Genomic DNA, 23,511 nt, shown 5'->3' with positions numbered 1-23,511 from the left:
ATAATGAGGGAGTACTGTATAATGTTATTCATTACAAGATGGTCTCATTGTAAGGTACTATACTCTATGGCCCCCAGAGGCAGCATTATAATGAGGGAGTACTGTATCATGTAATTCATTACAAGGCAATCTTACTATAAGACAGTATTCTCTATGGTTCCCGTGTACAGCATCATGACAAAAGGGGACTGATAAACCAATGTTACTAGAACAAATATAATTCTACCATATTCAAAGGAATTATGTAAAACACAGTTCTGTGTCATTGATGTGTACTTTGTATACTTAACAGGCAGAGAGCCCTTATGCTGGTGGTCAGTTCTGGCTCAAGATACAATTCTCAGCTGATTATCCATTAAAGCCTCCCAAGGTAAAGACTTCATATTTTAAACTGCAGTGCTTGGTGTATGCAAGTGAGTTAACAACAGTTGTGCATTAATTGTTATTTAATGTCCAAAAGAACTGTGAATTTCAAGGGTATGTCTGAGGTACATATTTATATTGGCAGTGTGATATATTGTATCATCATCAGTATATTGTATTTATTTAGCAGGATGGCATATTGTATCATGGCTCAGTGTATCATGTTTATATGGCAGTATAATGTTGTGCATCACCATCCAGGATCATCAAAATCATATTGCAGGGATATATCGTAGGGATGTTATATTTATATGGCAATATGATATATTGTATCACCACCCTATCCTTAACATAGCAATATGATATATTGTATCACCACCCAGTATATCATTTACATAGCAATTTAATATATTGTATCACCACCCAGTGTATCATTTACATAGCAATATGATATATTGTATCACCACCCAGTATATCCTTGAAATAGCAATATGATATAGTGTATCACCACCCAGTATATCATTTACATAGCAGTATGATATATTGTATCACCACCCAGTATATCCTTGACATAGCAATATGATATATTGTATCACCACCCAGTATATCATTACATAGCAATTTAATATATTGTATCACCACCCAATGTATCATTTACATAGCAATATAATATATTGTATCACCACTCAGTATATCCTTGAAATAGCAGTATGATATAGTGTATCACCACCCAGTATGTCCTTTACATAGCAGTGTGATATATTGTATTACCACCCAGTATATCCTTGAAATAGCAATATAATATACTGTATCACCACCCAGTATATCCTTGACATAGCAATATGATATATTGTATCACCACCCAGTATATCATTTTGATAGCAATATGATATATTGTATCACCACCCAGTATATCATTTACATAGCAATATGATATATCGTATCACCACCCAGTATATCATTTACATAGCAGTATGATATATTGTATCACCACCCATTATATCATTTACATAGTATAATATGTTGTATCGCCATCTATATCCTTGAAATAGCAATATGATATAGTGTATCACCACCCAGTATATCCTTTACATAGCAGTATGATATATTGTATCACCAACCAGTATATCCTTGAAATAGCAATATGATATATTGTATCACCAACCAGTATATCATTTACATAGCAATATGATATATTGTATCACCAACCAGTATATCATTTACATAGCAATATGATATATTGTATCACCACCCAGTATATCATTACATAGCAATTTAATATATTGTATCACCACCCAATGTATCATTTACATAGCAATATAATATATTGTATCACCACTCAGTATATCCTTGAAATAGCAGTATGATATAGTGTATCACCACCCAGTATGTCCTTTACATAGCAGTGTGATATATTGTATTACCACCCAGTATATCCTTGAAATAGCAATATAATATACTGTATCACCACCCAGTATATCCTTGACATAGCAATATGATATATTGTATCACCACCCAGTATATCATTTTGATAGCAATATGATATATTGTATCACCACCCAGTATATCATTTACATAGCAATATGATATATCGTATCACCACCCAGTATATCATTTACATAGCAGTATGATATATTGTATCACCACCCATTATATCATTTACATAGTATAATATATTGTATCGCCATCTATATCCTTGAAATAGCAATATGATATAGTGTATCACCACCCAGTATATCCTTTACATAGCAGTATGATATATTGTATCACCAACCAGTATATCCTTGAAATAGCAATATGATATATTGTATCACCAACCAGTATATCATTTACATAGCAATATGATATATTGTATCACCAACCAGTATATCATTTACATAGCAATATGATATATTGTATCACCACCCAGTATATCATTTACATAGCAGTATGATATATTGTATCACCACCCAGCATATTATTTACATAGCATTATGATATATTGTATCACCACCCAGTATATCATTTACATAGCAGTATGATATATTGTCACCATTAGTCACACTGCAGACATCATTGTGATGTGACTGAAAAATTGTGAAAGCTATGTTAAAAATCTAAATCACACACACACACACTCAAATAAACTATGTGTCAAGTGTCATATTGTATTGAGACATGCTGAAAGTAAATAATGTATAATTGTATGTTCATACTTTTGAATACACTTAATTATTAAATGCTCTTTCTTTTCTCCGTTAACTTTACAGTGTCACAACTGTGCAGTATTTTTATGTACTGCATGGCTCCATACAGCACAACACGTGTGTCAAAAAATAGTATTGTGTATTAGGAACTACTTTGTAAACAAACCATGTGTACTTAATGTTGTAGATGCGTTTGGTTAATTGAATTTGTTTGGGAATGAAATAAACAAACATATAGATGTGGATGAGTTCATTGGTCATAACTGAAACTTTGAAACAAGCAAATGAATGAACGTGATATTTGCAATGTCAACAAAAAACATGAGACACTGTAATTGAAAATACCATTCCGATCATTTAAACATTTATTTAGAAGAAATATTCTTAACTTTTTGGAAATAGAATAGTTCAGACTATGACCACTGCTCTCTAGGGGCTATAAAAAAACATAGTATAGTATTTTGCAGCCAAGAGCTATCACATATCTAATTGAGACGTACCATTTTACAAGTCAGTCAAAACACAAAATTTGGGAAACAAATGAAATTGAAGGTTTTATTAGGAAAATAGCATTATTTCTGCTGGCTAAATGGACTCTGACACAACAGCTGCTTTGTAATTTTCCCCATTTAACTATCTTGATACAGTGTTAGGCTAGTGATAGAATACATACACTGTATGATACAGGTCTTAGCTGGGGTCCCTCCAATAGCGAGTATGCATGTAACAAGGCATAAACAGATGTCTTCTTTAGCTGGTAATAAGAATGGTAATAAATATACTTACATTTATGCATCTTGAATTTCCTCAAAATGAACTTTTCTAGTTAGTTTTGCAAATCCAAATAACATGACCCATGTCATGGAAAACCTGATACACACCGAAATGATATGTAATTTTTACTACATTTCCAACTGAAATCACATTCTCCTTACTGGAATGAATGGACCTAATAAATCCAGTCCATCATAAGCAGAAAATCAGAAAATGTTGCATCAACAGAAAAACAAAATCCATCCATTCCAGACCAACTGGATATTTTTTTCAATGTGCATTCATTCAAAATGAGCATGATTATTGCATGTCAACAACAAACATGAGATGAAATAATCAAAAATACAAGTCAACTTTTCTGTTATTATTTTGGAGCAGGTGTCAGCATTCTGACAACATCAGTTTGAAAGTCCTGTTGGGTGTACTGTTTCTTAGTCCTCTTTGATTTGCCTTTTCTCATATAATGTGGTGACTTTTCCATTTAAGCCCATTAGAAATCTATTTTTACTACACTGAATGCCAGCACTGTCTTCATCAAAAGAATCCCATGAGGAAGAAGAGTCCAGTAAAAGATTTAGTTTCTCATCTGGGTTGGTGTCTGTCCACTGCTATTTACCTCTTGCTGCTGGGCTGCATAGCTATTGGTCTGGTTTGCTAGCAAATGGAATAAGTCAAACGGCAAATAAAAATAATGATGTAGTGTGGCATATGTAGCAGAGGGGTTGGTCCATTGGGTTCATTAAACCCTCAGAAGTCAACAGCAATGGCAGCTGATGACTGAAGTCATCATCATTGGAACAGGTTACTCATTTCGGGGGCAGTCTCCAGCTCCACTTACTCTTCATCTGATGACAGCTCCACATCACTATGATCATTAAAATCTATGTCACAACTGTCTTCAGTCTCTTATAATTCAAATCAAACACCCAATCTGGCAATATTGAAACATATTTAGTCTCTTCACTATCAAAGCCTGTAACACTGAACTCATCTGAGAATTTCATTTTACATTCTGCATTCAAGATCCTCAGTTCTTTGGTGCAGCAGTGTCATTCATGATCAAGCTCAAGAAATATAATGTCTTTTGCTGCAATTAATTTTGCTAATTTCCATTACTTAATCAATTCACTGTATATATCATTGTTCTAACTCTTGTGTTATTTTAAAAGGGCAAATAACAAAAACATGATGAAATAAGTTTGTGATAATCTTTAATATCCCCAAGTATGTCAAATGAGACCATGAATAACACATTTAATATCCCCAAGTATGTCAAGTAAGACCATGAATAACACATTTAATATCCCCAAGTATGTCAAATGAGACCATAAATAACATATTTAATATCCCCAAGTATGTCAAGTGAGACCATGAATAATACATTTAATATCCACAAGTATGTCAAGTAAGACCATGAATAACACATTTAATATCCCCAAGTATGTCAAGTAAGACCATGAATAACACATTTAATATCCCCAAGTATGTCAAGTAAGAACATGAATAAAACATTTAATATCCCCAAGTATGTCAAATGAGACCACGAATAACACATTTAATATCCCCAAGTATGTCAAATGAGACCATGAATAACACATTTAATATCCCCAAGTATGTCAAATGAGACCATGAATAAGACATTTAATATCCCCAAGGATGTCAAGTGAGACAATGAATAACACAAGAAAATATTTTGTGAAGGTGATTGTACTGTGCCTAAATATTCAGTAATTAGTAGCAACTGAACTGCTAATAATTTTGAACTTTATATATAAGAATATAAAAACTGGTGCCTAATTTCATTGTTGCCAGTAAAACATTACCTTAATTATATTTCTGGTTGGAAAATAAAACCAAGGTCCCTCGAATCAGTCAAAATATATGGTTTGTCCCTTAGCAGATGGTACTTGGTTCTCCATACATACAACAATAGTAGAAAATTATAGAAATGTAAAAGTGTTTTCTTTTATTTCTAAAGTTTGACTTTAATTGCTATTATAGATTTTAAAAGTATTAAAATGAGATTCTACCAGACTGATGTCAAAGATGCTTGGTTGCTGTGGAGGCATAGGAAACAGCAGTCACTAAAACTTACAACAATTGAACATTTCTTGACAGTTTGACAACATTAAATGAAGTGGTTTTGAAGATGTGAACATTATGTTTCTCATCTGGCTGTCATGGAAACCAAGATACATACAATGCACATGGAAGAAACAATGAGTAAAGCAACTGAATTGAGGTTTAGTGGCAACAGTTCTTTGAATTTAGCAATATTAAAGACATAAGAAACAGTGTTTGGTTATGTATATAGCATGCACTGCATTCATGCATTCAGTTAAAGGTCAAAAGGGTGAAAGAATATAGAATATATTTACACCTTCATCTTAATGTTAATTTCCAGCAGTGATATCTTTTATTGATGGAAATCGGTCAGAAATTCATGATCGATAATTGGTTCCACTTAACCAACTGATAATCGATTATAATCGGTTACTAAGAGCAAATTTTAATTTTTGTTTGTTATTCAATTATATCTTTGATCAATAGTTCAAGATGTTAGTAAATGTACAGGAGTAATCTCTTTTAATGACATGTATACTTTAACCTGATAATAATATTACATTTTTGTCTATTGTGTTGTGTGTTATTTTTGTTCTACATCTTTGTTAAATAAACTCAACTTTTTATGGCTGATAAGTCATATGCAACTGAAATAATGCTGCAATCCCCCAAAATCCTTTCATTCATATGTGATGTGTCTATAATTTTAAGTGTAGAAGGACATGGTTTTCTTGTTTGTCATTGTTTACAAATACTACAAATAATGTTGCATTTAAAACTGAAACAAATCAACAAAATGTGTTTAAATTTATTAACTCAACTATTTAACAACTTGATCCTGTAATAATGGCTATATGTTCCTAATTATGAAATTTTGCACCTATGAAATATATGGTTTTGTATTTGTATTTGTGAAGGGAATTAATAAATTTCAGGTCAACTTTAGTGGTTGGGAGTTTTAATAACCTTTGTGCTTTGCATACAACTAAAAAGTAGTCTCCCTTTACACATAATCAGTTATGGGGTTTCACAATCGATTATCTTATTGGTTCACTCAACCAACTGATGATCGGTTATAATCAATAATCAGAACAACACTAATATCTGTATTCCTTATATTTAATGCATTCCTCCATCTTTAATATATCATTTTGATTTAAACTTGCTGTAAGCATTGACTGAAAATTGTACAACCATTTAGATTATAGAGTTTTAGTAATCCAGCATTTGTATAATGGTTTTGAGACATCTCTTTTTTGCTCAAATCAACTTACTTTAAGCCATTTTCCATACAAGTTGAAAGCATATCGCTCCATTGAATCTTTTGTCCTGTCTTCTATTTCATCTGCCTCCATCTTGATCAAAATAGTCTCATATGTACAGGCAGGTTTTGCACAAAACACGTCTTCTGGAGGAAAGTGCATCCTCAATAATCCTAATGTTTACATGGAATCATGAGCTTCTATGGATACAAACACAGAAAATTTGACATCAGTTATCTGGTCCAGATATTTGACATGTACTTCATGGGCAGAAAGTTGTGTTTTTACAAGGACAACACTCTTTTGAGGTTCCTCGAATTTTATGCTTTTTAAGCTATTAAGATTTGAAACACAAAATGGTATGTTTTCATCATGAAATAATAACAGATGATAACTTGCAGAAATCCAGAGGTGAGAAGAAATAATAACTTTTGAGGGAAAGGGTTAATATGGGGATCTTGCATATGATTAACTGAGCTTATTACCTTTCCACACACTATTTCTGATTCAGTTTTGATCAAACTTGGTGAATAGGCCTAACTCGTCAAGGCCTTGGATAAATACAAGTAGGAGTAAAATCTATTGATATTAATGAGTTGATTTCACATCTGACTTAATGAGCTTAAAGTTATTTCATTTGTCTTGATCCCTTGGTCTCTGGTGACTCTTTGCAATAACTTTTTATTTTCACTGATCACATGGTGATAAAAACAAATCTTTTCAATGACATTTATTTTAACAACTAGTCGCTTAATGATGAAAAATCAGAATGAATGTACACAATGTTCAGTTTGATTATTACTGAAATTGACTTTTTAAAATAATTTTTTTTAACAAACAAAACTGCTTTAGACCACTTGGCCACTCGGGGGCCCCATTTTCATTGTACAGTGTCTTCTAACTACACTGTATGAACATGTTAACTATTCTGTACCAGATGAAATATTATTCTCTTCTGACATATCAGTTTTTAACCTTGCATATATTTTTTGCTCTAATTATCTTCTTAAAGCAACATAATTGTTTTTTAATATTTATTTTTAAGTTATGAAGCTGTGCATATATTTCTGTATGTCCTGTTTTTTCCTTTTGTTTTAGGTATGGTTTTCTACCAAAATTTTTCATCCCAATGTGGATGAAAAGGGAAAGATTTGTGTTGACTTTCTGCTGTCCGAGTGGAAACCAAGCTTTACTGTACTGTATAGTGAGTACCGTATTTTCTTCTGTGTAATATATACTAGCCTTATAACAGAATAGATCCAGATTCTGCCATTGTGCAATCTGCATTCAGGTCTGGGTCAGTCATGTTCTTATCAGGATACATTTTATCAATGAATAATGAAAGTAGACTTGAAATTGTGCATTGCTTACCTTCATTTTCATAGGTTTTAAACAAATGTGAAATTCTTTGTGTACTTAGAATGGAGATTCTGTAAATTTGCAAAGTCTTATAATTTTCCATTCGATACTATATGAAATTATAGACAAATAATGTATAATTTTACTTGCCCAATAAAATTTGGTAATCTTCTCATGCTTCCAAACGACTGATTTTACTAGCTCTGTTACCCCATATGGAGCTCAGATAATGGCGTACAGTCACTTTGAAAAATATCCTCTTTGTAAACTTTACTTGTGCATTTTCTTTACTGTGAAAAAAGAATTGTTATGTTCATGCTTTGTTGTAACTTTTGATATCAGATTTTGCTTTCAACTAAGTAGCGTGTTTTCAGTGAGGGCTAAATTTAAATTATTACGGGTAAGCTGCTGCTTGAAGACATAGCTAAATTGGAGGTCAAAATGTTATGCAGAAAACAAATATTTAAATATTTAATTATAGAAATTTTTAAGATTTCTGTGTTTACTTGTCATCCTCTAAAGCACATTATACTTTAATTGTATCTTCTATGGTCACTGCCTTGTGCAGTCCATCTCAAAAGTTTTAAACAAGAATTTATCAGTTATTATATTGCAGTTTTTCTCCTTTTGTCAGGTCTAAAATTTAGGGGGTATGGTTGGTGGCTTTATCATGGAGTAAGATCTATCTTTACTAACAGTAATTTATCAAATTTTGATAAACATGGTGACAATCTTATCATTAAGCCTGGACATTACCATATGTACTTGTACATAAATTGAGTCCAGCTTCAGGCAACATATATTCTAATCTACCATTGTATTATGTGCCAACAGATCAGGACCTATGTTGTTTGTGTTATTGATTATTCCTAGCAAACTGAAGAGACCCTGATCTGCTGGCACATTATACAATGGCTGGTGTGGGTCTGTGCATTTTGCAGTTGGACTCACAAGTGAGTTTATAGGTTAAGTTGAACTTATGAGCTGACAATATGACATTTTTGGTTAGAACAGTTACATCCAAATAAAAAGACTGGAACACTTTATATTACAGTACTTCAGGCCCTGTGTTCCCTATTGCTGCATCCCAATGCTGACAACCCTGCTGTGCCACAAATTGCAGACATGTACCAGAAAGATCGGGAAAAATTTAACGCCACAGCTCGACAGTGGACAGAGCAATATGCAGGACTTCACCAGAGCTAATCATAATTTAGAGACATTCCTGGCCAACTGCATCCAGAATTTGTCAACTGATATCTCTTTGATGGAAAACCTGATATTAATATATATTCCATTACTAATATAAAAATGATTTAAGAATGCTAAGGTCTCTATGAAGTTGGTTTATTTGTATTTTTGTAGTAAAAGTGAAAATATTTGTTAATCAGGATGTAAAGTGTATTCCGTGATCACTGTTTATATGAAAATGCTTTACGTGTTAAAAAAAAAGAGAAATTTCTTGTTTGTCAAATGTTTTAATCATACTATCATGAGGCATCAATATTTGTTTGAAGTTTTTGAAAAGAATCATATCTCCAATCTTAATTATTGGATAGATGTCAGATTTGACATAGATATGACATAAATCCTGACACATAAAGTGGTATCAGAATTTTGCACATAAATTGATATCAGAATTGGCATCAGAGTTTGCATTTGGATTTATAGCCAGTTTGGCACATGAATTGGTTTTAGAATTTGCATATCGATTTATAGCAGAGGTGGCACATGGATTGTCATCAGAATTTGCAAATGGATTTATAGCAGAGGTGGCACATGGATTGTCATCAGAATTTGCATATGGATTTATAGCAGAGGTGGCACATGGATTGGTATTAGAATTTGCATATGGATTTATAGCAGAGATGGCACATGGATTGTCATCAGAATTTGTATATGGATGTATAGCAGAGATGGCACATGGATTGTCATCAAATTTGCTTATGGATTTATAGCAGAGGTGGCACATGGATTGTCATCAGAATTTGCAAATGGATTTATAGCAGAGGTGGCACATGGATTGGAATTAGAATTAGCATATGGATTTATAGCAGAGATAGCACATGGATTGTCATCAGAATTTGTATATGGATGTATAACAGAGATGGCACATGGATTGTCATCAAATTTGCTTATGGATTTATAGCAGAGGTGGCACATGGATTGTCATCAGAATTTGTATATGGATTTATAGCAGAGATGGCACATGGATTGTCATCAGAATTTGCTTATGGATTTATAGCGGAGGTGGCACATGGATTGTCATCAGAATTTGTATATGGATTTTTAGCAGAGGTGGCACATGGATTGGTATTAGAATTTGCATACGGATTTATAGCAAAGATGGCACATGGATTGTCATCAGAATTTGCATATGGATTTATAGCAGATTTGGCACGTGGACTGGCATTAGATTTTGCATATGGATTGATATCAGTTTTGTATATGGATCAATAGATTAAATTTGGCATATAGATTGATAACAGGATTTGCATATGGATTGGCAACTGGCCTGTATTATAGCTTGATACTAGGTTTGGAATACAGGTTGATATAATAATGTTTTGCATGACAAATGATGTCAGTGTTGGTGCATCAGATTGGACAAGTTGATTCCATATTGGACCTGAAAGATTGAAATTGATCCATGGAACTCTAGGTCATAGTTAAAGAACACAGGGAGATTCAGAAGATAAGAATGGGATTTCCCTTTTAGGTCTACTGATAGTAGACCAAAGCCTATGGGATGGCCTGTAATCTGTCCATTATCTGTCTGTCTTTGCACACAGTTTTGTTATGGCTACTACTCCAAACTATTTGGAGGATTGCCATGAAACATTGCCCATTCATCCCATGGTCTAGTAAGTCCTAAATGAATATGGTACTGCTCAGACAGCTGATATATTGTTATGACCACTACGTCTGAAGGGAAAGTCAAATCAACATGGGATTTTCACCAGAAGACTTCAAAGGAACTCTAGCTACATGAAAACTACTGCTTGGGCATCAGATGTTGCCATCACTGCAACCATTTTGAAAATGCTATTATTGATGCTTTTTCTAGATAGGTGTTCAAATCAACATTTTCGTTTTCACCAAAGATTTCTTGAGATGTCTATTTGCTACTTATCCTAAACAAAAAGTCATATCAAGCTGGGTTTTTGCAAGACAACTTATTTTGTCTACTAGGCTGTAAATCAAATGGCACTAATCAAAATTCCAATATGGCCACCACTGCACCATCTTCAAAATCTTGTTATTGTTACTCGTTTTAAATGGAAAGTCTGAATGATTGGGATTTTCACCAGAAGATTTGTGTTTAGTTGGTCCTAAATGAAAATGATCCCAAATTGACAGATAGCATGGCTGCCTCTGTGGCTAAAATTTAGAAATCTTGTTAGTGCCAAATTACATCAAAGATGGCTTGAACACTCAGAAGTTAAATAAAAGAAATGGTCTTAACTTGAATTTCTGAAATTCATTTTGGTCATTGGAGCATCAGTCCCTTTGAGTGACTGTTGTTTCTCACTTGTATTTTTCTATGCAGTTCTTAAAGGTTCAGAAGAATTATTTTTTGGATTTTGTTTTAATTTTTAGACCAATTTTTTTTCTTCTGTGATATTTTATAAAGACTGTACAATGTAGCTTACTATTTTTCAGCCTGGTTAAGGAAAGGTAAAGTCAGTAACAATTTTATGTAAGCTTTGCACAGAATATCTGTAATAAAGAATATAATAGTAAATTTAAGTAGTTAACATGTTAGCTCCAAAATCATGACTGCTTTGTTAATATGTATTGATGTATTTTCCTTTCCGGTGTCAACATTTTGTACATTCCATAAAAACTTGGTATTTTAGTAGTTTGTTTATCCTTATTGCTAGGTTACAGATTTGGACCAAGCCTCTGGTTGATTTGATGCTTAGCAACACAGTACTCTAGTCTAATTTAATTGGCTTGGGATATTTTGTTCCATTAGGTTTAATTTTTTTTTATTTTTTTTTGTCTTTTATTATTCCCACATTTCAGCCAATGGCATGGATCCTAATTGTCCCATTTGCATCTGTCTGTCCATCACAAAGCTTGTCCTCACTTCTACTCATGCAACACTTAGTTGATTGGTATAGTTTTGCAGTGAAGTTTTACATCTTTCCTCAAGTCCATCTTTGGAGAAATTTCTTGAAAAATTGTCAAAACAGTTTTTTTTAGAATTCAGCTTGCCATTCCTCACTGCTTGGTGAATTTCATTGAGACTTTTTGGGCTAGATATTTGGCTGGTGTAGGTGTTTAATAAGGTTTTACTTTTGTCTTCTTGAAAAAGTTTCAAAATAATGGCATTTTGAGAATTCTTTTGAATTTTTATCATACATGTTGCAGTTGTGGACCCATATGCAGTATTATTTCTGGACATGCACAGATATAGGGGAAATATTCTGATTTTTATTTGCGCCATAAGTCTTGATATGGGGTGCATTTGTTATTTGCCATATAAGGACACATGTTCAAAAGAACATGCGTCCAGTGTGGGGATATGCATCTCTGACACTGCATGTACATGTAGTTATTTTTCTAAGTAAGATTAATTACTGTCATATGTGGGAATACATTGGCATCTTCATTAGTATGTTGTCATAGCTGCCAACCCCTGACTACAAAAATACTGACTGCTTATGACAAAAATACTGATTTTCAGGAAGAAATACTGATTTTTAAAATTTTACTGCATATATAACTATTTACAACATCTACAATCATCACTAAAGTAGGTCAGTAACTTACTTAATTATTTAATGTCAAAGATGCATGTATTTCACTCTTGTACCTTCTGAGTAAGTCGTCAGACACAGGATGTTTATATGAGCCTTTTCCACACCTTGTCTTTTCAATCATTATTGATTCCAATGTACCATCTTTCATGGATGATCTGAATTATGTTCAATTTCTTTTTACTGAACTAAAAATCTTCTACAGTCAGCATTAAAGTGTGGTAAAGAAAGAAGTCCTAACATAAAATAACTCAGACAATCATAAAGAAAGTCTCCACATGAATTCTTCATCTTTGACATGAGAATCCACAGTCCATCAACACTATCACAGGAGAGTATTGTTTCATTCAGGAAGCTGATCTGGTATGAGGCTAACTGTGCTCTAAGCTTGTCCTGATCTGGTATGAGACAAACTGTGCTCAAAGCTTGTCCTGAGGTATGAGGCAAACTGTGCTCTAAGCTTGTCCAGAGGTATGAGGCAAACTGTGTTCTAAGCATGTCCAGAGGTATGAGGCAAACTGTGCTCTAAGCTTGTCCTGATCTGGTATGAGGCAAACTGTGCTCTAAGCTTGTCCTGATCTGGTATGAGACAAACTGTGCTCAAAGCTTGTCCTGAGGTATGAGGCAAACTGTGCTCTAAGCTTGTCCAGAGGTATGAGGCAAACTGTGCTCTAAGCTTGTCCAGAGGTATGAGGCAAACGGTGCTCTAAGCTTGTCCTGATCTGGTATGAGGCAAACTGTGCTCTGAGATTATCCTAAGGTAGGAGGAAAACTGTGCACTAAGCTTGTCCTGAGGTAGGAGGCAAACTGTGCTCTAAGCTTATCCTGAGCATCAGAAGAAGATTCGCCATCTTTTTTCAGCAGTAGCATGGAAAATTTCTTGAGAAAGAACCTGATGTCTGCAAAAGAGACCTCTAACCTTGAGGTAATATTTGCAACTCGGGCATGTGTCAGAACCTCATCCTTTAAGGGGAATTTCTTCTGCATATATGTGCATGCATTTATGAAAAATCTCTTCACAGTACTGAAAAACTTCTCTCAATGCCTGATGCTTAAGGCTTCCAAAGTCTAAGCATACTCTGTCCCAACATTCAAATCCTCATTTTTCATCATCATATTTTCATCATTGAAATCAAGGGTAGTGATGTCATTTGTCCCAACTATGACTGCAGGCTTAATAAATCTGCAGACCAGGTCTTTGAAAAGATTCATCAGACAATCTTGTAACATAAAAATTTGTGGAGAACTGCCCTGTAATAGCACACTGCTGACCTCCAACATAGGAATTAGTGACATAAGGAAAAGTGCATATGCAACTGTCTCCTTGTTGATCAATTGTTCATATATTGACAAGCCCTTGTTTGCCAGTGGTTGAGGCTTCATCTTCTTTGATGATGTCTGTTTGCCACATTTTTTCTGGTCATGATTGTCAGCTTGAGGTTTGATAGTCAACTTTTGTGCTGAAGTTGACTTGGTGTCATAAGATAGTGCACATGTGACTTTCCCATTTGAACCACCATCTACAGCAACTTTAGGTATCTTGTACAGTTTCATTGGTCTACTAAATAAACATTGTTCCAGTAACCTGTTAATGCATGGGCCAAGTGACAGCCATCTAGTACACACGTTTTAAAATTGTATGCACTTTGAGTTTGTACAGGCTTTGTAACACCATGAATCTATGCACTCTCTCTTGGCACTTTTGTCCATGTAATAGAAAATATCAATTAGCAGTTCATCCATTCTTATGGGTAAAACATCAGCTGCCTTTAGTGCAGCTAAGTTGATACGATGACAATAATATTTGGTTGCTTCCTTCTGATAAAAGAAATGACCCCTTTCTTGTTACCCATCATTACCGATGCATTGTCAGATGCAAATATCCAATGACATTTGCCCATATTATGCCCAATTGCAACAGTTCATTGCTTATCATATAGAAAATATTTTCCCCAGTTGATGTACTCATATTCAAGCTTGATGATGAAAGCAGTTCAGTCATAACCTTTTCTTTTGTATGATCATAGAATCTTACAACAAGAGGATAAAGCTGGCTGTTTTAATCATTTCCTCCATCAGTACCAATGCTGAATACTCCATCTAGGAAATGAAAAGAAAAAGAAACATAAATTAGGCTGAAAGATACATACCCAAACTGTCACTATATAATCTAAAACAAATTATTCCCCTTAAGTTCTATCTACTATGGCTGAATTTATCTGACAAGGCAATATCCTCTCTTAAATGAAAAAAAAATAGTACGTATCAGGCTCACCAAAACTCAGCATCTTATTTACTTTTACTAAAATGTGCATTTTAATTTTAATAAAAGGTAATATTTTTGTATAAAGTATCATTGACCTCCTCAGAGAGGAAAGTTGAGTTTATGCAAGTTTTTGGTTGAACAGTGTATCAAAACAATACAGCACAGAAAGAAATGTTGAGAAAAAAATGATTTCATGCAAGGGTGAAAAAAAACCTGCAAAATTGTCACAATTCACAGTTAAAATAAGAACTTGGAAGGTGGGGCCCCCGAGTGGCCGAACGGTCTAAAGTGCTCTCCGTTATGGATCACTGCAGAGGTGAGATACCTCTGCCTGCGTGGGTTTGAGTCTCGGATTCAGCCAATGTGGGTATGTGAGAAAGCTTGCCAGTAGCTTCTCGTGGGTCGGTGGTTCTTTGCGAGGGTTTTCCCAGGTTCTTCCTCCACCATTAATACTGGCTGCCATGTATAGCCTATCGTGTGCTGAAAAATGGCGTTAAACCCTTCAACAACAACAACTTAGAAGGTCCAAAACTATGCACCTTTCAGTTTTTTCACAATGTAGTTATGGTTGTCTGTTGTCAGCTCATTAAGGATAGCCACTGTTTTTGTTCTAGCACACAAAATACTTGGCGATGTTACTGTCTGGAAAATGCGCGAAATAATTCGCCAGCCTCACTAGCTACTGAAAGAGAAAGGTTCCTTTCTATAAGAAATTTAGTAAAAAGAAATTCTGATCAAATTACATCAAGGTTCTCTCTGGTATGTATAAACTTCAATTCAGGCTGTGCTTTTGATGATGAAGCAGCAAGCTGATGTTTATTAGCATTTTCATGCTGTTTTATGTCATGGACGCCTCCATGCCCAGTAGCAAAATCACAATTTGCAAAATGCAATGTTTTCTCCTTTACAAGATGGTTTCACAAATTTAAAGATGACGGAATACTTACCCTTTCAGTTCTCTTTCTTTTATTTTGCTGGAGAAAATTCTGACTCTTCTTCTTCTCTTTTCGACATGATCAAGATGAGATACAGTGATAGCAACAGACGCTCTGCACAGTCCAATATGGCAGCAGCTGGCAGTTAAAATTTTTCATGGAAGCCTCGATTTTGAATGGACCAATCATATTTTGTACATGCAACACATTTACTATAATAATGGAGCCGGGTCCCGTTCAAAACAGAAAATTACAAGGAAATTTACATATATATTTTTTTGTTGAAAGAACGGATTTTTAACACATAAAAACGTACACCCGTATTCAGGTCCAGAATACGGGACAAATACAGAAAAAGAATGGGACAGTTAGCAGCTATGTCTTTTCATCCTGTTAAATGTTTTAAATGAATAATGACCTAGTAATATTGATAGCTATTTCCAACCTAATAATTTTATGATATGGCATTATTTGTACAACTTGTAGATTAGTGCATAATTTAGTTTTTCAAGTCGTTTTTACATGTCATAGAGACAAGTCAGAGGTGTAAATGATTAGACCTGTTATCAGTCATCTTACTTGGATGTTTTTCCACTGATGGTAATACTAGAAACAGTAAAAAAAATAATGCTTTTAAAAGGAAGTCACCGCTGCAATTCCTCAAATAAGGTTAATAATGGTAATATAAATTCTCTAGTGCCATATTAAGAAAAGTTTAGAAAAACATAAACTTACATAAAACAGTATGTTTATTGTAGTAAAAGGGGATATCAGTAGCAATATCTCTTAGTTAATTTCTTCCATCTGGCCTTACGTGAATTAGTATCAGTTCAGCCCGCCAAGTTACTTGTACTCCCAATACTTTGATTTTACATGTTCAACAGATTTTGTTTCTCCTGAGATATCAATATAACATGTATGGATAAAAATAAGTCTCACTACATTTTGAGCAGAGATAATAAATCTGGGAATATTTGCCAAATATTCAGTCTTTCATTATTTTTTTTCCGTGCTGTCTATGCTGTACATCTGTGTATACTCACAAACACACAAAGCAGAATAGTACCAAGCTACTTTCTTAAACTCGACAGTGAAAAATTAAACGTGAAAGGATGCAAAATCAGGCCATAATTTTGGTCCTGTTGAGGTTATTTATTTTATGGGAACCAGTTTTGATGGGTTTTGTAAAAAAAATCTAAATTTTTTTTAGTATTTTGGCTGGGGAAGGGGGAACGTTATTTGTCGGCTCTTAAGATTTATGGTATTCAGCAATCACAAAATCCATGAGCATTGCATGCAGTGAATAATAGTGAACTCCAAGTATTTCTACCAGTATTGGTAAAGATTACGTTAATTTTTTTTCTGGAACATTGTATGCCATTGTTATCAAAAAGTCCTGCATTTTTAGCTTGAAAAGTACTGCCAAATTTCTCAATCGATATTACAGTAATCTGGTCCCCTGGTTGACTGTCCATATCAATCATGTGGGGGAAAAAATAAAGTGTTGAAGTGTAAACTATGACCCCACCACCAGTATTATTGAGATGTCATTGGTGGGGAAGTGAGTCAGAGCTGTCACATTTCATATGCAGTAGGTCCCTGCTGTTGTTTTCATAAACAGCTTTGTTCAAAATTGGCTAAAGTGTTTCGGAGAGAAAAAAATTGCTAACATTAATATTTTGTCACCAGTTTTCAAAACATGTCACCAGAACAAGTAGTGAATATTTTTCCAAGTCTGTTAATGTAATGGGCAATGAAAAGTGAAAAAGATGGGATAGTTATTACTTTATTGACAATAAGCAATACAGCCATAATATTACAAAATAACTCATTACATGACTATTTTGCACTACTTCCATGGGCTTTGCATACCGCATCACCGATAGAGCATAGGTATGACTTGTCACCTGAAATAAATGCATTATCAAATGTAAAATATCTACTTTCCTGACATATCAGGTATGAAGCAAATCTATATTATATTATTTTCAAAATAATAGTTGTGTTCGGAACTTAAGTTAATGACATTTTAATACTAAAACCCTACGATCGTACATTGCAATGTAAGATAAGTGACATATAATGCGACTGTTGATTTCATGCATCTAGGAATTAAATGCCACACCCCTTTTTATATCTAGCTTCACAAAGTACATCTCTGTCAACCAGGAGCTCAGAAATTTATTTTCGTTGTGCTTTACATGCTTTGCTTGTAGTGAATTGCTTCCTAAATCCCTAGAATGATCACTAAATGCTGTAGATTTTTTACTTGACAAGAAAACTAGGATCTCTATTCCCACCAACGAAACTTACATGTGTCAACACCTGGCATTAATGTACTATATATATAAGCATTGATTACCGTCATTAAATTAAAAGAAGGAATGAAGAAACACATCACAGAGCATGTTTGCCCCCCCAAAAACTTAATTCGGAATAAATACGTTATTTGGGAAGCAGTGTTATATGCATATACGAGTTAACAATAAGGAAATAAGGTGGGATATAAAATGTGGGAACTAGTTATCATATGTATGGTAGCTTGAGACCACATTTGAACTGTTAACATAAATTCACACCCATTATAGCCATTGTTAGTTACAACAAAAAAGGGCATTGTTTGTTTGTCAGTCAATTGCTATTGCTTTCTCTCCCTGTAGAACAGGCGGTTTCTTTGAAGTATGTCGAAGAGGCTTGAGCCTAACCTTTAGCCATTGTGCAGTTTGGGCACAGCTGACCAGAATATGAAATGGGGGCACATTGGGGGGGGGGATAACGCACTCAACAGGGAAAAACGACGTGTCCTTTGAGAATTTCATGTGCATTGGACCCAAAAAATCATTGAATATTAAGTGAAAATGATGCTTAAATATGCCACAAAAAACTTCCCAGTGGTAGGTCCCAATCTTCGTGTTTTTGGATTCAATCTCCCAACTTGGTTTTTGAAAAGATTTATTTTTGCAAGAAACACTAGAATAACTACGTTATTATTCAACAACTATTTGAATTCTTTGGAAATCTTTCTGTGCATTTGAAACTTCAACACAGAAGGGGCATTTTTTGTTGGAACTTATTCGAATTTCTTGGAACTATTGGAATTGAAAGGACTTTCAGGAAATAGGAATTCATTCACCATGCTGTAAGTTATTTCTTTCACTCCTGTATTTTGAGAAATAAATTATTTTTAATTATGCAAAACTTATTATGTAAGTCTCTGGAGTTGTAACATGGGATTGATGGCAAAAAGTAAAAGATCAAGGAGCAAAATTAACATGAATTACATACCCCACCTGGATTCATGTTTGGTGACACACTCCTTGAAAATATCACAACCAGTTGTAAATCAATTGACGGCTTGTGCCTTGACACATTTATCACAGAACAACTGATTTGACTTTGTATCATATCTCAGCCATGGATACCAAAATTTCCAGCTGTCGAGAATTTTCGGGAGCTTTCGACCCGTTCATCATGATGTGGTGTTGCACTTGAAGCATTACTACCATCACTACATGTCATGTATAACATCAGGTTCAGTGACTGTGTTGTCAGATGAATTTCCACTAAATCCAAATGATGTTAATTTTGTTAACGTACTCTTAGGATGAGACGATGAACGCGCAAAGGTAAACTTTCGTTTACCCATGATAAAGTTGAACTGTTGACAGTATATAATTCTGATTGAGATTCTTTTCCATTTTCTTTGTATTTATACACAACAATCGGTGTGTCAAAGGTAATCAGTTTTCTCTGAAGTTTCAGCAAAACTTTTATTGGTACATTTAAAAAAGCAACAAGGATTAGCTATCGTTCAGTTAATTGCAGCTGTTTCTGTTTGCATCTTAAGAAGTCTGTCGATTGTAGGTATAGTCCAGTAGCATGATTGAGTGTATCACAGCATACAGTACTCAGGCCAGATGTCAGCAAAAGTGGATTATGATGTAAAGATGCACTGTAAAGATGCACTGTAAAGATTTGTTTGTCAATACAAACAAAGGATTTGTTTATGTAACAGATTCCAGTTAATTGTGCATCCAAGTTTGTGGCTTCCTTTCATGGTCCCTTTGAATGTCTCCACTCCAAATCTATGATGGTATGTACAAATTAAACAGCCAAAAGGTTGTTGCCCAAAAAATTGCTAGATGGTATATTTTGTCACCAATAAGGAAAAAAGTCACAATTTGCAACATTTGCAAAGCCCAGGATGGTCCCTAATTAGACCATATGCATTCTCATTGGATTCGTGAGCCAGAAACTCGTCTCACAAAAGGCACAGATGTATCAAAATCTACAATATTCCCTTTATGTTCAATAAAATAAGTGAATTACATACATGTATTATTATATGCAGGAAGAAATTAAATGTGGCAAGTTCATAAAAATTATGTGATTATATTTTGGGTAAAAAGTGATTTATGTTTGCGGTCAAAAGCAGCAAGATTTGTACATAATTTAATATCATTAAGAAAAATGGTCCAGGTTACAATACCATAATATGTAATATTCCTTTAACATTTTGGTCTTGTTTTGGGATACTTAGTTGCATTTTAGTAGAAAAATATGTGATTCTACTCTGAACTTAAGGGAACTGGAATAAAAGTAATCAGATAATCTGGTGCCAAGTTGTTTTCAATTATGTTAATGAAGACTGGCTTATTTAATGCTGTCTTTAAAAGGTAATCACTTTACTTTTTCAAATATGGTGTTGTCGCTTTGTGTTGAACGTTTTTCATCTGTAATAATTCTAGGTGTATTCTTTTCCAAGCACTGAATACTTTTAATGATAGGGTGAACGATAGTCCCAAATGAAATGACTCCAAAGAAATTTTGCATCATAATGAGTTGATTTGTTTATTTCATGACAGTATTGTCAACTGCATCTCTTAAGAGTGGATCATAAGTGACACATTCGTGTTTTGGTGGTCTATTTTCTTGTGTAATACCAATTAGTCAAAACTTGGTTCTGTTTGAGAATTTATGCTTATTATGTACACCAAGATTACAAGTTTGACATGTCAGTTTCACAAACATTCACATTTACATCTTGTACAGCTGTGTTGTCGACATGCACAAAAATATCTTTATGGTAAGATACTAAAGGGAGATAACTGGTAGCCAAAAAAACAGTGGTTGTAAAATTGACTCTTGAGAAACTTCTATATTGGAATGAAAATGGTTTGAGGTTTGTTTAAATATGAACCTAAAAGGTACTGTTAAATATGAGCATGGATAAATTCCTAATTACTGTAGTAGAATATGGTGATTAACCATTCAGGTGTGTTTCCGAAATCTTAGATTAATACACAGGTAAGATTATAATTATCAAATTCCTGGTAGAAAGATTTTGTAGTGTTTTTTATTGATGTTTTACAAGAGTGGAATTTCTAAAGCCCCTGATTGATTCAATGTGAAGGGAGGGGATTTCAAATTTAATATCTTCTGACAATTTGTTTGGTACAAAACCTTTGAGTTTCCTTGTTATATCATCACATGGATTGTTAAACACTTTGATGTATTCCATGGCAATTTGGGTAAAGAATTCGTTAAAAATATTTCCTGTCTGTAACTTCTGACCTATTTGCCATTAAAAAAGTAGGGATTGGTACATCTGAATTTCATCAAATATGTTGGTTGTGCTTCCAAAACTCAGTAGTATTGATATATTGGTTAAGGATGTTATTATTTAACTATTCCTGCATTTTGAGTCAAATGATTTACAGTATTTGCAACATTTTGTTGAGAATTGAATTTTTGTGTTTGATGTGTGTTTATTTCAGATTGTAGAGAATTGAATTTTTGTGTTTGATGTGTGTTTATTTCAGATTGTAGAGAATTGAATTTTTGTGTTTGACGTGTGTTTATTTCAGATTGTAGAGAATTGAATTTTTGTGTTTGATGTATGTTTATTTCAGATTGTAGAGAATTGAATTTTTGTGTTTGATGTGTGTTTATTTCAGATTGTAGAGAATTGAATTTTTGTGTTTGATGTGTGTTTATTTCAGATTGTAGAGAATTGAATTTTTGTGTTTGATGTGTGTTTATTTCAGATTGTAGAGAATTGAATTTTTGTGTTTAATGTGTATTTATTTCAGATTGTAGAGAATTTAATTTTTGTGTTTGATGTATGTTTATTTCAGATTGTAGAGAATTTAATTTTTGTGTTTGATGTGTGTTTATTTCAGATTGTAGAGAAGTTTATTTTTGTGTTTGATGTATGTTTATTTCAGATTGTAGAGAATTGAATTTTTGTGTTTGATGTATGTTTATTTCAGATTGTAGAGAATTGAATTTTTGTGTTTGATGTGTGTTTATTTCAGATTGTAGAGAATTGAATTTTGTGTTTGATGTGTGTTTATTTCAGATTGTAGAGAATTGAATTTTTGTGTTTGATGTATGTTTATTTCAGATTGTAGAGAATTGAATTTTTGTGTTTGATGTGTGTTTATTTCAGATTGTAGAGAATTGAATTTTTGTGTTTGATGTGTGTTTATTTCAGATTGTAGAGAATTTAATTTTTGTGTTTGATGTGTGTTTATTTCAGATTGTAGAGAATTGAATTTTTGTGTTTAATGTGTATTTATTTCAGATTGTAGAGAATTTAATTTTTGTGTTTGATGTATGTTTATTTCAGATTGTAGAGAATTGAATTTTTGTGTTTGATGTGTGTTTATTTCAGATTGTAGAGAATTTAATTTTTGTGTTTGATGTATGTTTATTTCAGATTGTAGAGAATTGAATTTTTGTGTAGATTGTAGAGAATTGAATTTTTGTGTTTGATGTGTGTTTATTTCAGATTGTAGAGAATTGAATTTTTGTGTTTGATGTGTGTTTATTTCAGATTGTAGAGAATTTAATTTTTGTGTTTGATGTATGTTTATTTCAGATTGTAGAGAATTGAATTTTTGTGTTTGATGTATGTTTATTTCAGATTGTAGAGAATTTAATTTTTGTGTTTGATGTATGTTTATTTCAGATTGTAGAGAATTGAATTTTTGTGTTTAATGTGTATTTATTTCAGATTGTAGAGAATTTAATTTTTGTGTTTAGTGTGTGTTTATTTCAGATTGTAGAGAATTGAATTTTTGTGTTTGATGTGTGTTTATTTCAGATTGTAGAGAATTGAATTTTTGTGTTTGATGTATGTTTATTTCAGATTGTAGAGAATTGAATTTTTGTGTTTGATGTGTGTTTATTTCAGATTGTAGAGAATTGAATTTTTGTGTTTGATGTATGTTTATTTCAGATTGTAGAGAACTGAATTTTTGTGTTTGATGTGTTTATTTCAGATTGTAGAGAATTGAATTTTTGTGTTTGATGTATGTTTATTTCAGATTGTAGAGAATTGAATTTTTGTGTTTGATGTATGTTTATTTCAGATTGTAGAGAATTGAATTTTTGTGTTTAATGTGTATTTATTTCAGATTGTAGAGAATTGAATTTTATGTTTGATGTATGTTTATTTCAGATTGTAGAGAATTGAATTTTTGTGTTTGATGTGTGTTTATTTCAGATTGTAGAGAATTTAATTTTTGTGTT

At 33.3% G+C, this 23,511-nt stretch overlaps 1 protein-coding gene across 1 annotated transcript in view; it reads left to right on the top strand.

The window, feature by feature from the left end:
- Window positions 1-11,867, top strand: part of LOC149803327 (ubiquitin-conjugating enzyme E2 2-like) — a 29,588-nt gene extending 17,721 nt beyond the window's left edge. The window contains exons 4-6 of the mRNA XM_089953034.1: window positions 293-370; window positions 7,748-7,853; window positions 9,063-11,867. Of these exons, the coding sequence (XP_089809160.1) occupies window positions 293-370; window positions 7,748-7,853; window positions 9,063-9,214 (336 nt within the window). The 3' untranslated portion in view covers window positions 9,215-11,867. The remainder of the gene's footprint in view (window positions 1-292; window positions 371-7,747; window positions 7,854-9,062) is intronic.
- Window positions 11,868-23,511: the final 11,644 nt, after the last annotated feature.

This window comes from Sinohyriopsis cumingii, chromosome 3 (genome assembly GCF_028554795.1).
Source record: "Sinohyriopsis cumingii isolate HCF-2022 chromosome 3, ASM2855479v2, whole genome shotgun sequence".
In the NCBI taxonomy this organism is placed as follows: domain Eukaryota; kingdom Metazoa; phylum Mollusca; class Bivalvia; order Unionida; family Unionidae; genus Sinohyriopsis; species Sinohyriopsis cumingii.
This window is presented reverse-complemented; position numbering and strand designations above follow the sequence as displayed.